The 16249-nt window shown below is 39.9% G+C and overlaps 2 protein-coding genes across 3 annotated transcripts in view; one reads left to right on the top strand and one right to left on the bottom strand.

The window, feature by feature from the left end:
- Nucleotides 1-275, bottom strand: part of trmt2a (tRNA methyltransferase 2 homolog A) — a 16573-nt gene extending 16298 nt beyond the window's left edge. The window contains exon 1 of the mRNA XM_055655446.1: nucleotides 135-275. Coding sequence (XP_055511421.1) covers nucleotides 135-146 — 12 coding nt within the window. The 5' untranslated portion in view covers nucleotides 147-275. The remainder of the gene's footprint in view (nucleotides 1-134) is intronic.
- Nucleotides 117-15265, top strand: ranbp1 (RAN binding protein 1). Of its 2 annotated transcripts, none has more exons than XM_055655455.1 (6): nucleotides 117-249; nucleotides 3780-3916; nucleotides 5592-5749; nucleotides 6759-6887; nucleotides 12536-12592; nucleotides 13883-15265. In XM_055655455.1, exons 1-6 carry the CDS (start codon nucleotides 241-243, stop codon nucleotides 14023-14025), a joined length of 633 nt encoding a protein of 210 aa, XP_055511430.1. In that variant the 5' UTR covers nucleotides 117-240; the 3' UTR covers nucleotides 14026-15265. The 2 variants fall into 2 exon arrangements, with proteins under 2 accessions (XP_055511430.1, XP_055511429.1); XM_055655454.1 differs by lacking the exon at nucleotides 117-249 and adding an exon at nucleotides 401-532.
- Nucleotides 15266-16249: the final 984 nt, after the last annotated feature.

Consider the following 16249-nt stretch of genomic DNA (forward strand, 5'->3'; position numbering starts at 1 on the left):
TGCAGGTAGATGGGACTAGGGGAGAATACGTGTTCGGCACGGACTAGAAGGGCCGAGCTGGGCCGTTTCCGTGCTGTAATTGTTATATGGTTATATAAATACACGATTTAGCTGCAGCTCGCGGGCCTACTCACAGTTTGTGACATCAATTAACGGTCTCAGGCCACGATCCGCCTCCCGGGCGCCGCCATTTTGTGAAGTCATCGCCGGGGCATTGTGGGATCAGGCTGAGGCGGAGCGATGGCTGAGGTAACGCATTTGCCCAAATGCTAGGTTTATATTTAATATACTCCGTGCTAATGATAATACGAAGCAGTTTTAGAATAAAAACAATGGATATGAGCAGCTTGCGCGGCGTTAAGAGGAGGTGCTGGAGAGGTCTGGAGGCCGGCCTCCGGTTGCTAGGGAGGCCATATTGGACCGGGGTGAAGTGGGAGCAAAATCAAGCGCGAAAGTAAAAGAGCCGGACAAGCTTTTATTGTTTGTCACCCGTAATCTAACCCCATCCTCCCTTAAAATGGCAGACGAGAGAGTAAGTATTCACACGCACTTGAAGCTCAACATCTCTGCTTCACATCCAAGCTGATATTGCTTCTGTATGTTTGAAAGCCGACGGTTAATTTTAAAGTGTACCAAAGTCACCATTATATGCCGGGCTTTTTATTTATTGGAGATGGGGAGGCCTCTGTCATTCGTATCGACGGCCAAGATTCATTGAAAACCGCTATCCGTAAATCCTCTATTTGCGCTATGCGGATTAAATTTTTTATTTTCTTTGTAAGTTCATTTTTTTTTTCTCATTGAAACCTCGTCTCCTCTACAGTAACATCCATCCCTGGCTTGGTCCAGCACTGGCCTAAACGAATGTGAATCAGTTACAATCCATATAATCGGGTTTCTTCGTGTGTCTTTATATTTAAATGTGCGTTTTTTTCCCCCCCGCATTTGTTGAATTAATGGGGATCGAATATTGTGCGACAGAATATTTATAAGGTATAGTGTTTTTTTTTTTCTCTCTCCCCAGCTAGTCTAAAATATGAGGTAATGTCTACTGGACTTGTATCCTCGATGGAAAAGCGTGCTTCTTCTACCTTCAAACATTTATTAACATTTCTTTGAAAATTACAGATCAGTCCCGAAATCTTCTCACGAGATTACACAGCCTTTTTTTTTTTTTACGTGTTCCTCATTAAATCTCCCTTTAAACTAAGTACAGGAGATCATTTTGTAAATTCCCGAGTTTTGTTTTCTGTGGCAGGTGATTTTCTCTTGCCAGTTATTAAATTAATTTGTGGATTTTCCCCCCCCTGAAAAACAAAGTTCTGCAGGAACTGGACAAAATCCGTGGAGGGAATGGACAGACATGCCACCTAACCCTCCAAAATTCTTCCAGCATTTTGCTGGAATCTAGAGAAAAAAGTCTATTCTCTTTCAATTTTTACAGTTGATATCAACGTTTTATTTTAGGAAGTTGATGATTTTCCCAGTCATTTTCACATAATTCGCTTTTTTTTCCAAAATCGTTCTTGGTATAGAGCTATATAACGTGTACTTTCTCCCTATGCACGTTTTCTCTGTAAGAATTTTCTGGTAGGACTGTTAACTTTTTAATGGTATGTTGGCACAGCCTCATTTGTTCCAGGCCAAAAGCTTGGGTTCTTGTCCTTTTGAATTTAACTCCAAAATTATTGCAATATTAATTTGTATCCTTCCATGAATATGTTCTTTACAACGCACAATATTTAACAACTTTTAAGGATTACATTTATTGTATGCAGAATTTCTGGATTTTATGAGAATCTGAGGATACAATTAACTAACACTTATTTAAGTCCAGAACAAGAAGGTATGGTGAGGGGGAAACTAGAACCTAAGAGTGAAGTTAGAAAATACCCATGAAAGCAGGTTGTGATAAAAGTTTGAAATCCCTTGACAAACAACAGTAAATACAATTTGTTTATTTTAAATTTGAATTTTTGTTAAGCAGAGATATTAAGAGAAATGGGACAAAGCTGTGCATAACAGTTTGAATGGGGGAACAAGTTTAAGGGCGCACATGCCTGCTTCCTGTTGGACTGTTATGTTCCTGTCTTTATTTCCAAGTACTCGTGAATTCTTAGTTTTTTTCTTTATGTACCTGAAATGAACGGAGGTTGGCTGCTTCATAGTGCACGTATCCAAAAGAGATAAAAAGAACTGCATCCTCATTTATTCATGAGGTGTGGAATTGTATTCTGGTTAATAATTTTCTGTGAATTTCATCATATTTGGGAGCATTTGCATTTTCGTTATTTACTTTTAGCAATTGCTTGATTGTGTGTCCAGTAGCAGATAATGGTCTATTTAAAATCTGTTATTTTAGTAACACTTGTTTTGACATTTAAAGCTTCCCTTCCCCTGACCACAGCATTTTGCTTGCGTATAGGAAGGAACTGCAGATGCTAGTTTAAACCGAAGATAGACACAAAATACTGGAGTAACTCAATGGGGGGCAGCATCTCTGGAGAGAAGGAATGGATGAAGTTTTACGTTCAGAACTTTCTCACCCGATTCAGACCTAAAATGTCACCCATTCCTTCCCTCCAGAGATGCTGCCTGCCCCCACTGAGTTACTCCAGCATTTTGTGTCTATTTCGCCAGTTAACAAATGCTTTTATATCTTAGTTGTTATAAAGCATTCTGAGATTGTATACCATTGGAGCGTAGCTGGCATTCTCTATGCGTTTTTGTTCCCCTCGTTCAGTTTGAGCTCTAGTCACTCATCTAGATTGTTTGCATTATAATCCTACAGTGACCAGTCAGCATTTTTGAATGGGGCAAGATCTTAATGCTAATGCTTTGGAGCTAGTTAGTGTGATGTTTTCTTCTTGGTTTAATGATATGCAACCTGGCTTTCGAGCAATAACTCTAATAATCGCAACTTTGCAAACTACCTAAATTGTTCACATGCACAAATAATGAAAAGACTGGTGTAAGCAACTACAAATAGATCATTACACCGACTGGGTTTTGCAACCAAATCTTGAGAAATATGATGCAGTTTAAGGAGAGGAAAGGTTTCATGAAATGAAGCTAGTAGGAGATGAAGATAAAAATTAACTGTATAATGATGACATCAAAGGTGGGAGAAATTGTTTAGGGAAATACTTAATGCAGTAAACTGACTGGAAATTGTTATGTTCTTGTCCATACATTACACTTGCAGATTAGAGCAACATCAGAATTACAAATTTTCCAAAATATTGACATGTAGCTAAGTTGGAAGTTCAACTTTAGTATGTTATTCTCCAGATCGCTGTAAGTAGCTGCTCCATAAATAACATGTAGAATTAAATGTTTCTTTAATCAACAAATAATTACAATAGCTATTATATAAGGTAGGATTAATATAATGGAATGATACTAAAAATGCTTGTAATTCTGAAATAAAAACAAACTGCTGGAAATATTCAACTGTTTGGCAGCTTCCATATAAAGAAACACAAATAATGTTTTTGTTTAAGAAGGAACTGTAGATGCTGGAAAAATCAAAGGTAGTTAAAAATGCTGGAGAAACTCAGCGGGTGAGGCAGCATCTATGGAGCGAAGGAAAAGGTGACGTTTCGGGTCTGAAAAAGGGTCTCGACCCAAAGCATCACCTTTTCCTTCACACCATAGATGCTACCTCACCCGCTGAGTTTCTCCAGCATTTTTATCTACCTTAAATAATGTTTTCAGTATTTTTTTTAATTTAGTTTTAAAAGGATATCTGTTTCACTTATCTGGTTTGTCTACTGCAGGAAGCAGGAGACCATGATACCACTACAGAGAGTGTAAATGAAGATACCAACCACGATCCTCACTTTGAGCCAATAGTCTCACTTCCTGAGCAAGAGGTAAAAACATTGGAAGAAGATGAAGAAGAGCTTTTCAGGATGTAAGTAATATATGACGTATAGCAAGTCTGCTTATTGTGCTGGCAACTAGCTCAATATGATTTGTATGGGTAGGTGTTTGATAAACATATTAATTTCATAGGTTGGTGTCTAATGCTCTGCTGCAGATTGTTTTGTAATTCCAATTTCTGTTTGATTAGCATCTTGGACTTTCAGTTTGGAGTTTACCCAAGAAAGTAGATTCACTTTCTTCTTATTCTGGCCCCTTTTTGTGGCATCTTGAGATCTCCAGCATTGGCTTCCTGTTTTCCTCTGCCATGCTTTTCATTTTGAATCTCTAATTCTGATCTGTTTAATAATAATAGTGGGAAATAAGTAACTTCTATTTATGTAGGCTTTGATTACACGGTGTAGCACCATAAATTACTTTAACTTGTTTGATGGTGTCTTTATTGCCGCATACACAGAGATACATTGAAACGCTTGTTCTGCAAGTTATCCATCAAATCATACCGTACATGAATACAATAGATCCTCTCCTGGAAAAACACACTTGGCGTTTCCATGTTCTCACTTCCATCTTCCAACTTCCAAGTCTCTGGAACATCAGATCTTTATCTAAACAGACATGCAATTTAGAGGTACAGCGCGGAAACAGGCCCACCAGGTTGGCGCCGACCAGCGATCCCGGCACAATAACACTACCCTACACACGCCAGGGACTATGTTTACATTTACCAAGCCAATTAACCTACAAACCTGTACGTCTTTGGAGTATGGGAGAAACCCGAAGATTTCAGAGAAAACCCACGCAGAACATGGGGAGTAATATTGACCATGATACCAGGGTCCACCCTTCTCCTTGTCAAATAGTGTAATGAGAGTTTAGGGCCCCGACCGCCCTGACGTGGGGGCTTCGATCGCCCCAACTGCAGATGGTTCGACTGCCCCAACCGCAGGAGAATAAAGAGGAAAGAAGATTAGACTTTGTTGCCTTCCATCACAGTGAAGAATGTGGGGAATCTGCTGTGGTGGATGTTTATGTTGACTTTTATGTAGTAGTGTGTCTTGTTGCTTTTTTTAGTATGACTGTATGGTAAATCAAGTTTCACTGTACCTTAATTGGTACACATGACAATAAAATGCTCTTTGAACCTTTGACAGGGCAATGACACTTCGTGGAAAATTCTGTAATTTGAGCACAGATTTCTCTGAAATGTCTTAAATCCACAGCAATTTGACTATGAAACAACTCTACTTCTATTTGAGTCATGGGTACCCCATATAAAATTCATGATTTTGAGGATTATTTAGACTTATTAAAATTGAAAGGATTCTCTGTGGGAAATGATAGGCTCGGTTTTACCTTGGTTTAACATTTTTACATTAAAATGAGAATTCTGTGTAACCAATAGATTGGAGCACCTTGTATTCCAAACATTCAAATGAATTGCACTAAACTGACCAAAGCTCACATGCTCTCTTTTTCCCAGCGTATTAACACTGACCAAGCGTACATTTTGGGTTGTGGGAATCTTCTAGCCTTGTAAGGAGCTCACCAAACTGTTCACTGAACAACGTTTTCTCTTTTCCCAATCCATCTGGAGAGATAATTTAATGATCTGCATTTTCCTCGAAAAAGTAAATGATGTCCAAGTGTTTAGAAAAGTCTGGCGGTAGGATTTAAACGACCAAACTTTGTTTTTGTTTCGACAGGCGTGCAAAGCTCTTTAGATATGCCTCCGAGAATGACCCTCCTGAATGGAAAGAACGAGGAACTGGAGATGTGAAGTTGTTGAAACACAAGGAAAGGGGAACAATTCGCCTTCTGATGAGGAGAGATAAAACTCTCAAAATCTGTGCAAACCATTATCGTAGGTCACTTCACTCAAATTCCAAATGTAGCTTTGCTGTTGGCAGTTGTAAACTATGCTAGACTTTTCTTGGGAATTAATATTTCTTTTTTAAGTTGCTCCTATTGCGTGGTGGTAAAATCTCTGAATGTTCATGAAATCTCCTTGTGACTGGAATTGTTCTGTTTTGAATAGTATATATTGTGAATGTGAGGTGCTGCTTCCTTTTATTCGCTAAAGGAAGAATTGCCTGTTGAAATGCTATGGTAATCGGTATGAAAATATGCTGTTCAGAACTAGAAGGAAGTCTGAAAAAATAGAGATGACATTGATGGTGAAATCTGTACTCTGGGAATCAGAAATAGTAGCAAGCACTCTACCTGGTTTCCCCTCCTCCACTTTTTTTTTCCCCCACATTAATTAATTTAACCATGGTTCAATGTGCAGTTAATGAATGTGTGATGATATAAACATTTATGCAGTGAACTACAAAGAGGATAAGAATCGATTACAGCTGGGAGAATGGGTAGACAATGGCACATGAAATTTAATGCAGAGGAAATGGGCTTGATCAGGGTCCTTGTTTAGCCAAGATTTCTGTTGTTGGCAGCACTTAAAAGCATCTATGGCTGTCAAATAAAGACCAAATGTCATTGGGTTATACTAGCCTTGCTGTTCAACACGTGATACAGAGTTTTTTCGGGTTCATATACAAACAATGTGCACAGAATTGGGCCAATAAAAGGCATTATCTCTGGTGGACTGAAGCAATGGCCAGATAATTAAGAAAGCATTATTTCAAAATTAGTTTGATATTTTTCTGGCCTTTTGAAAATATTGGCTGTCTACAATTGAGGAACTGTCTTTTGGACCAAAGTGAATCTGTTTTTATTCTTTCCATTTTACAAAAAATATATAGAAATGTGCAGCTAATTCAGTCATCTACCAAAATGAAACTTTTTTTTACAATAAGCAATTAAAATAAAAAAAATAAAAAAAATTGATTCATGGGCATTAATTTAATTTCTAGTTACACCTTCCATGGAGCTGAGGCCTAATGTGGGAAGTGACCGGGCATGGGTGTGGAATGCACCTGCTGATTTTGCAGATGAAGAACCCAAACCTGAGTTGCTGGCTATCCGGTTCCTGAACAAAGAAAGTAAGTATTAGACTGAAAATAAATGTCTCTATATATACATTTTTGATCTTGAAGATAACAAAACTGAAATTATATACTACAAAGATTAACATGCCATAGTGTTCCATGATATTTTGCAGAGAATAGTCAAGTCGAGAGAGTTTATTGCCATGTGTCCCAGATAGGACAATGAAATTCTTGCTTGCTGCAGCACAACAGAATATTGTAAGCATAAATACAGAACAGTTTGGTGTGTCTATATAACATAGACCATATATATACACACATAAATAAACAGATAAAGTGCAATAGGCTGTTATAGTTCAGAGTTTGTTTGTTGGTGTGTTTAACAGCCTGATGGCTGTGGAACAGAAGCTGTTCCTAAACCTGGATGTACCAGATTTCAGGCGCCTGTACCTTCTACCTGATGGCAGCAGAGAGATGAGTGTGTGGCAAGGATGGTGTGGGTCCTTGATGATGTTGGCAGCCTTTTTGAGGCAGCGACTGCGATAGATCCCTTCGATGGTGGGGAGGTCAGAGCCGATCATGGACTGGGCAGTGGTCAGAACTTTCTCAAGTCAAGTCAAGATTCTGCATTCTTTTCTGCTCCTGGACGCTCAAGTTGCCGATGCAACCAGTCAGCATGCTCTACTGTGCACCTGTAGAAGTTCGAGTGAGTCCTCTTTGACATACCGACTCTCCGTAATCTTCTCAGGAAGTAGAGGTGCTGATGTGCTTTCTTTATAATAAGGAGTTAGATGTGGCCCTTGTGGCTAAGGGGATCAGAGGGTATGGAGAGAAGGCAGGTACGGGATACTGAGTTGGATGATCAGCCATGATCATATTGAATGGCGGTGCAGGCTCGAAGGGCCGAATGGCCTACTCCTGCACCAAATTTCTATGTTTCTATAATTGCATCAGTGTGCTGGGACCAGGAAAGATCTTCGGAAATAGGCACACCCGGGAATTTGAAGTTCTTGACCCTTTCCACCATTGTCCTGTTGATATAAACGGGATTGTGGGTCCCTATCCTACCCCTTCCAAAGTCCACAATAATTTCCTTGGTTTTGCTGGTGTTGAGAGCCAGGTTATTGTGCTGGCATTATTTGGTCAATCGGTCGATCTCACTTCTATACTCTGACTCGTCACCATCAGTGTTTCGTCCCACAACAGTGGTGTCGTCGGTAAACTTGATGATGGAGTTCGCACTATGTCTGGCTTCGCACTCACAAGTATAGAGTGAGTAAAGCAGGGGGCTGAGCACGCAGCCTTGAGGTGCTCCCGTGCTGATTGTTATCGAGGATGACACATTTCCACCAATACGGACAGACTGGTCTGTGGATGAGGATGTCAAGGATCCAATTGCAGAGGGATGCGCAGAGACCCAGATCTGAGAGCTTGGTAACCAGTAGTATTGCCAGCTATTTGTTCTGTACCTTTTCCTACCTCTAGTTTCCCTTTCCCCTGACTCTCAGTCTGAAGCAGGGTCTCGTCCTGAATCGTCAACTGTTCCTTTTCTCCAGAGATGCTGCCTGACCCGCTGAGTTACTCAAGAATCGAGAGTTTTATTGTCATGTGTCCCAGACGGGACAATGACATTCTTACTTGCTGCAGCACAACAGAATATGTGAACATAATACAGAACGGGAGATAAAAATTCAGTGTGTCTATAGACCATATATACACAATAAATAAACAGATAAAGTGCAATAGTAATTTTTGTAGTAATAATTCCAACATTTATAATTCCAACACCAACAAATAATAGTAAGAATTCCAACATCTTATCTTCTGGAAAACTCATTTGACTTGACAAATCCTACATGTCAGTGAGCAGTGGAATTTAAGTTCAGTTAATAGTGAGAATTTTAATGTCCAGTCATAGATAATGATGCCACAATGGTCTGCCTCTGGCCCCTCACCTGATTTGGCTTTATGTGGCCCCAGACGCGTGATGGTATATAGGATTGGTGTCTGACCCCCTGAAATTCCATGCAGAGCAGCTCAATTCAAAAGCAGTTTGAGATGAGTGACAAATAATGCAGGTTAGTGCTGCCCAGATCCTTAAAAATAGACAAATTGTTGAGGGAGGGTGTGGGGGTAAGGAGAAGCAACATTTAAAAAAAAAAAACAATAGTGCCTGGAACACAACTATCCACTCGGGTGTAGGAAGATGCCTTATCAGGAACCACAGTATTGCGTACAGTTTTGGTCTCCAAATCTGAGGAAGGACATTATTGCCATAGAGGGAGTGCAGAGAAAGTTCACCAGACTGATTCCTGGGATGTCAGGACTTTCTTATGAAGAAAGACTGGATAGACTCGGATTGTACACGCTAGAATTGAGGAGATTGAGGGGGGATCTTATAGAAACGTACAAAATTCTTAAGGGATTGGACAGGCTAGATGCAGGAAGATTGTTCCCGATGTTGGGGAAGTCCAGGACAAGGGGTCACAGCTTAAGGATAGAGGGGAAATCCTTTAGAACCGAGATGACAAAAACATTTTTCACGCAGAGAGTGGTGAATCTCTGGAACTCTCTGCCACAGAAGGTAGTTGAGGCCAGTTCATTGGCTATATTTAGGAAGGAGTTAGATGTGAGCCTTTGCAATGCGGGAGGTAACCTTAACCCTAACTCTAGATTGATAGACTTGGTATTTATAAATTGTCCCTAGCGTGTGTGGGATAGTGTGCGGGGGATCGCTGGTCGGTGCGGACTCGGTGGGCCGAAGAGCACTGTATCTCTGAACTAAATATGACACGGGCCCCAGGGGTTGGACTCGAACCCCCAATATTCTGCATGGGAACTAAACTGTTGGTCGCGAGTTGTCACAGAGGCAGATCTCTCTTCCAATGGTTACCAAATCCCCAGAGGCAGTGGGCTTTTCAACTGGGGACAGGCAATGTTGTCAATGTACCCGTGCCACCCACCTGCTCCGGCCACTGAGTAAATACCCACCACCCATTTTGAAGCAAGGTGGGGGAGTTGGGGGTGTTGTTCCCAAAGTCTGCATTTATCCCATAGTCAATGTTACTAAAACAGATGATGTGGAGTAGACTTTGTGCAGTACTATTAGTGGGATCTAGCTGTCGCAGGCTGGGTCCTCAAATGGGGGGCGTCGGGGAAAGTGGGAGGGGGGAATGGGGGGTTGGAAAATGGGAGAAGAGAGAGAGAGAGAGAAATGGGATGTGAGGAGGGGGGGGGGGGGAAGAGTGGAGCGAGGAGGAGGAAGGGGGGAGGGAGGGGGGGGAGGGAGTGGAGAAGGGTAGGGGGGAGTGGATAAGGAGGTAGAGGGGAGTTCAGTCTACACTCACTGAATCCATCCCTGTGAAAAGTTAGAGATGGTGATTTGGATCTAGAAGCAGACCAATACAAAATAGAATTGAACGATTCAGACATCTTTTCATTTAAACAATTGATTTTGTTGTATTAATTTTGATATTAATGTTTAAAATCCATGCAATGAAGGAAGAATATTTTACAGCCCATCTGTGGTCCCTAACCCCCAACCCTAACTCTAACTGGGCATCACCCGCAGGACAGCGTGTGACAGGGCGCACGACATGATCAGACACCTAAATGTCGCCCCTGGATTTTAAACAGTCAAAAACATGCAAAAAAAAAAGGAAATGTTGTTAGCCATTTGCTAGGTGGGAACGAGTAGTGACAATGAGACTCAAGACAAATTTGAAGTTGGTGTGACTTGGGTGGGGGAGGGATGGAGAGAGAGGGAATCCAGGGGTTACTTGAAGTTGGAGAAATCAATCATCATACCTCTGGGTTGTAAGCTGCCTCAGCGAATGCTGTTCCCCCAATTTGTGTTTAGCCTCACTGACAATGGAGGAGACCGAGGACAGAAAGGTCAGTGTGGGAATGGGAAGGGGAAAAAGTGTTTGGCACTTTATAGGTGTTGTTATGTAACGTTGCATCTGAACAAATATATTCCTGAAGTGTTATGCTTCACCTGTATGTGACACAACATTTGATGATTTTTGTATTTAGTTTGTCATTTTTATAAATCTCGGTGCCAAGTCCTTTCTTGAAAGTAGAATATTGCGGAGCAGGAACGAGCCCTTTGATCCACATTGTCCCTGCTGATCACGCTGCCCACTAATCTCCTATGCTGACATGTGATTCCTGTCCCTCTATTCCCTGCATATCCATGTTCCTATCTACAGACCTCCCAAATGCCCTTGAGTTTAGGCTATTTTAGTTTACCATTCTTGGTTAGAACATCAGGATCGAAAATGATTTACTTCTACTGCAATTGTTGAGGACAATTGAAAATCGTACTCTTCCACGGATGTGGTGGGTGAGTCGATTGAGATGATGCAGTGTTGCCATTTACTCTTTTAAGCTTGCATTGAAAAACAAAAACAATGCATTGGATTGTCATAAAGTCACAACTGGTTTGCTGATTAAAGGCATGTCATTTTTCAATGAAGCTTCATATGAAAGGCATTACAATTAAAAATAAATTATGTGTAGTTGCCCCTTAAACGTTTTGGAGGAGCGTTCAAGCCCAGTAGGTTCAGGTTGCAGTGGTTGATTGTAATATTGATGTTAATAGATCTGGAAATGTTTCGGTTTACATTGAAAAACAGAAACAATGGGTTGGATTGTCATAAAGGCACAACTTGTTCACTAATTCCCTTGTGGTAGGGAACTTGTTCTGGCCTGGTTTGACCAATGTAATTCCAATGCCATCATCTATAATTGACTGGTAATAAACGTTGGGTGAAAATAAAGTGTGGATATCACATAGGCAAGCTCTACCATTTTAAGGAGTCTGTCAAAAAGGGCATAATTTGCATTCATGGCAATTTTAAAGTTGCTTATTTTAGTATGCGATCTGCTAAATGTTGGGCAGAAACCTGTGTTTACCTACATGTTACAAAAATATAAAGATTAACTTAATGTAAAATTTCACCAAGCGGGTGGCAATTCGAGAAACATAAGAAAACTTCAACTCTCAAGTCTTAATCAACTCCAAATTTACACGATGGGAGGCAAATCCATTGGGCACCTAAATCTTTTCACACCTATCTGATTGTAGCAGTTGTATCAGTGTGCCTGTAATTAAGTTTTGGGGGGGGGGCTGTATCCAAAAGCCTGAATATATGTAAATACTGTGATCAGTTTCACTGGTACAAACTGACAACTCAAAAGACAATTCATCCACTGTTGGCATCAGAGTGTGATATAAAATAGCCAATTCTTCTGGGTAATTTCTCATAGATCTGGAGATTTCCTTTCAGATTCGTAATGATATTTTAAAAGGCTTTGACTTGCCTTGTTTCACTTATTCCTGAACCTCCAGCCTATAAAACAGACTTGGTCTTCGATCACAAGTGCATTGTGACATGAGAAAGATGAATTACTTTAAGATGGTTATGCTATCACAACCTTTCCAACCACTTGCCAAAATCCATGGAATTAAATTTGGATACTGTCTGAATGAAATGGTAGTGGTCCAATAGAAATCTTTTTTTTAAACACACACTGGAGTAACTCGTGTTTCCAAAAAGTTTACTCAGAATAGTGAAATGCTGCACTTAGACTAGTCTTTATATTTGTGATGTATGCTGAATATTAAATTGATCACTTACTGAATGCATTTAAAACGTTTCTGATGTTTATGAATAACGACACTGTTTTTCACTTGTTAGATGCACAGAAGTTTAAGGCGAAGTTTGAAGAATGCAAAGGGAAGATGAAACTAAACGGTAAAATAACTTTTAAAACAGACACAACATATTTAAACAGGTGCAAATAGTGAATATCCAGTTGGAATAATCACTGACAACATTGAAAAGTTTGCATTTAAATTGAACCGTCCCATAAAAAAACGAATGATTGTAGTAGATTTGCTGGGAAGTTGTGATTTATTGTGTCATTTATGTGTGTGAATGCAGAGTTGGGCCAAGACTGCAAGGTGCTTTACCACTGTGTGTGTGTTGTGTTGTGAATTATACCACCTTGGAATGATCTGAGATGCAAAATAAAAATACAGAAAATAAGACTCTAAAATAAAAACAGAAAATCCTCGAAATACCCAGCAGATCAGGTGGCATCAGTGGCAAGAGAAACATTAAGGTTGTCAGTCATTAGCATTTCATCTGATTGAAACCGCCACAATTTTCCATGACTGGTCAGGAATCTACTAACAGTTATTACTCATTGTTTTAATCATTCAGGAAATTGTGTTAATAGAAACATTTTAATCTGAAAGATGAAGTCGGTTATAAAAAACGTTGATTGAAGACTGTTACTGAATTGACAGAACTGCATACACGGATATTCAATTTGCTGGGATTTACTGTTATAAATATATTCAGATACAACAATTCAAAGACAACAGGACATGAGAGAAGCATTTTATTGGCTACTTCACAATTTTGACTTTTTATTTGATGCAGTTTTGTAATCTATAGTTTGCAGTTTGTTTTGGTGGGGGTGATTTATTTTCTTCCTTTCCTCCCCATCCCCATGTTACTCTTGTAAATTTAAAGGTGAAGGAAAATGATCTTGAAACAATTTGGGCAATTAATTGCTGGCTCAGTCTATGAAGACCACGTCCCTTTTAATGATCTTTTTTAAGCTTGTGGTAGAAAATCTGCTGCTTTACCTCGTGGAACAGTGGTTGTTCACTATATTCATGATCGAGATCAAGAATGTTGGGCAATAAAGGGACCTGGAAGGTGGGAATATTTCGAGATCAGGATATTGTATGGTGAAACACCTTGTGAATGAATCTGGTCAACTTCTCTTATATGTATGTTGCTAGTGAAATTTTATTGTCTCCATTAAAATGGTCAGAATATTCAAAAATGCTTTGCAGCCAGGACTGACTTTTGAAAAGTAGGTACCATTAGATGAACAAATGTGGCCAAAAGGTGTAAAGCTGAGATGATTGACCTTGTCTGTTTTGTTTGCCTTGTCTAGTTACGTAAAGGAATCTTAATTATTATAAGAATGACCATTGACGCCCATTTTCAATATCTGTTTCCTCTTAGAAGATGATGATGATGAGGAAAATCCAGATAAGGTTGCTGAAAAGCTAGAGGAATTGTCTGTAAAGGAGGATAAGAAAGAATCCGCCAAAGAGGAAGAATGTGAGAAGAAAGAAGTGACCAGTGAAAAAACTGCCGAGAATTAAGTAATCCTGGTCCCCGTTTCCCTTTCCTTTTTTTACAGCAGACTGTAATGAACTGGGTGTGGGCACGGATGAGCTCTTCCAGGCTCTTGCCCTGCGATCCCAAATTGGTTATGAAGATACAGTACCTTCACAGAATGTCATTCCTCAGTCATCAGCCACCATAAATGTGCTAGTGTATTCCTTGGTGAAAATTCTAGGAGTGTTAACTACTGCCTTATCTATTTACAGTCTTCTGAGAGATAATTTAAATCTATTGCTTTAATTTCTCAAAATTGGTGAATATAACATTGCTTTACAGTGTATGACTGACTTTTTAAAAAAAACTGTTTTGTGAATGAGACTTAATGTCAGAATTCCCACATTGGGTAGCAGATGGTTTATAACCAAATAAAATTCAGTTAAGTTGTACATGGAAAAAGAAAAACTCTTAGGTTTTTTTTATTATAACTTTTGCCCTTCAATGGTTCTGGGCCAAATATGACACAAATGCTGGAAGATTACATTTAAGATTTTTTTAAATTTTTACTCGTTTTTTTTTTTCTCCCCCCTTCCCCCCCCGTCTAAATTGGTAACTGACAGATTACATAATAGAAAGATTAGTGGCAAGTTCATTGCAGGTTTGGTTAAAGATTTATCTTGACAACTGTTAGACTGCAAAAAGGAGAAACAGGTAGAGATTTCTGGTGTAATTTAACCAGGTTTGGTCTATGTCGTGCAGCAGGAGATTGGTGTAGTGTCAATGCCCTCCGGCTGGAACAGTTCTTGCCCCAGTGGCACCCCTTAGTAAACCGATACTGGTCCCAATACATTGCTATCAGATCGTGAACTGACACCAAATATTGTCTGATGGTACTACTATAATGCACGACTAATGCATGTAAAGAGGGAGTGGTGCTGATGGTTTCACAATGGATTTCTTTGATTTTCCTGCTGGCTCCAGCTTTGCTGTTGACACACGGCATTATCTGTAGCGGTCACCATACAATTGGCTTGCACGACATCAGTTATACAGGCTTTACCTACAGAAAAGATTGATCAGCATGAAAGCTAGAACCTGTTCTGATAAAGTTCGCGTTTGCATTTGCTTGCCCTGGACCACATTTGTGTATAATCTTTTTTTTCTGTTGGAATGAACAAACCATCTTGATCTACTGTTTTGTAATGGGGGAAACTTATAAATGAAACTGTTGAGAATTGCTACATTCGTTAGGAAATTTGCAATAAAGGTTTTTGCAAACAGCATGCAGTGCAAAGAAGGTACTTGTAGGGTGTTTGAATTGATTTGCTTTATTTTTCTGTTTGCTTCCACCATCAGGCTACATTTGCATTAAGAACGTTTCCCATTGTACATAAGTGCAGCAAGATAGGTCTCAGCAGTTTATCTGAACATTCAAAACTCTTGTAGAAACCAGGAACTCAGCAGGTCAGGCAGTATCTGGAGAACATGGATAGGTGATGTTTTGGGTTGGGACCTTTCTTCAGACTGATCTGACATCAAAACCTGAAATGTCGCCTATCTATGTTCTTCATTTAAAACTCATTATTTGGTTATTTTAGTATTGTGCGATGCACCATCACTGTCAGGTGTAGGATTTGATACAGAACTAAGTCTTGGCTTCATTAGGAGGAAGGGTTCTGTATTATTGACTGTGACTTTGATTCCATGCTCATAGTTACTGTTGGCAGGACTGGTGAATACTGCAGATGCTGGAATTTCGAGCAAAAGGCACAAAACGCTAAAGGAACTCAGTGGGCCAGGCAGCATCCCTAAAAAATATAGATCGGTGATGTTGTGTGTCAGATCTGAATAATGGCCCTGACCCAAAACATCACATATCCATGTTCTCCAAGGATGCTGCCAGACCTGCTAAGTTACTCCAACACTTTCTCTTTTCTTTCATTCATTGTATTTGTGTGCTGGCTGCATTCAACTGCTGAATTTGACCTGCCTTGGGGGATATGGGCAGAAGGCAGGAACAGGGTACTGATTGGGGATGATCAGCCATGATTACATTGAATGGCGGTGCTGGCTCGAACGGGCTGAGTGGCCTACTCCTGCACCTAATGTCTATCGCCTTTGTTCTGCCCTATGAATATAGAACTAGATCTTGTTAATGAACAGATCAGTCCGTAAGTTCAGGACACTTAAAAATATTTTGTGAATATTGGCATTATGTTCTGTGCATAAAGGGCCTACTTTTATGTACCTTTATGTTTTATGAAT

The sequence above is a fragment of the Leucoraja erinacea genome, chromosome 25 (assembly GCF_028641065.1).
Source record: "Leucoraja erinacea ecotype New England chromosome 25, Leri_hhj_1, whole genome shotgun sequence".
Classification (NCBI taxonomy): Eukaryota; Metazoa; Chordata; class Chondrichthyes; order Rajiformes; family Rajidae; genus Leucoraja; species Leucoraja erinaceus.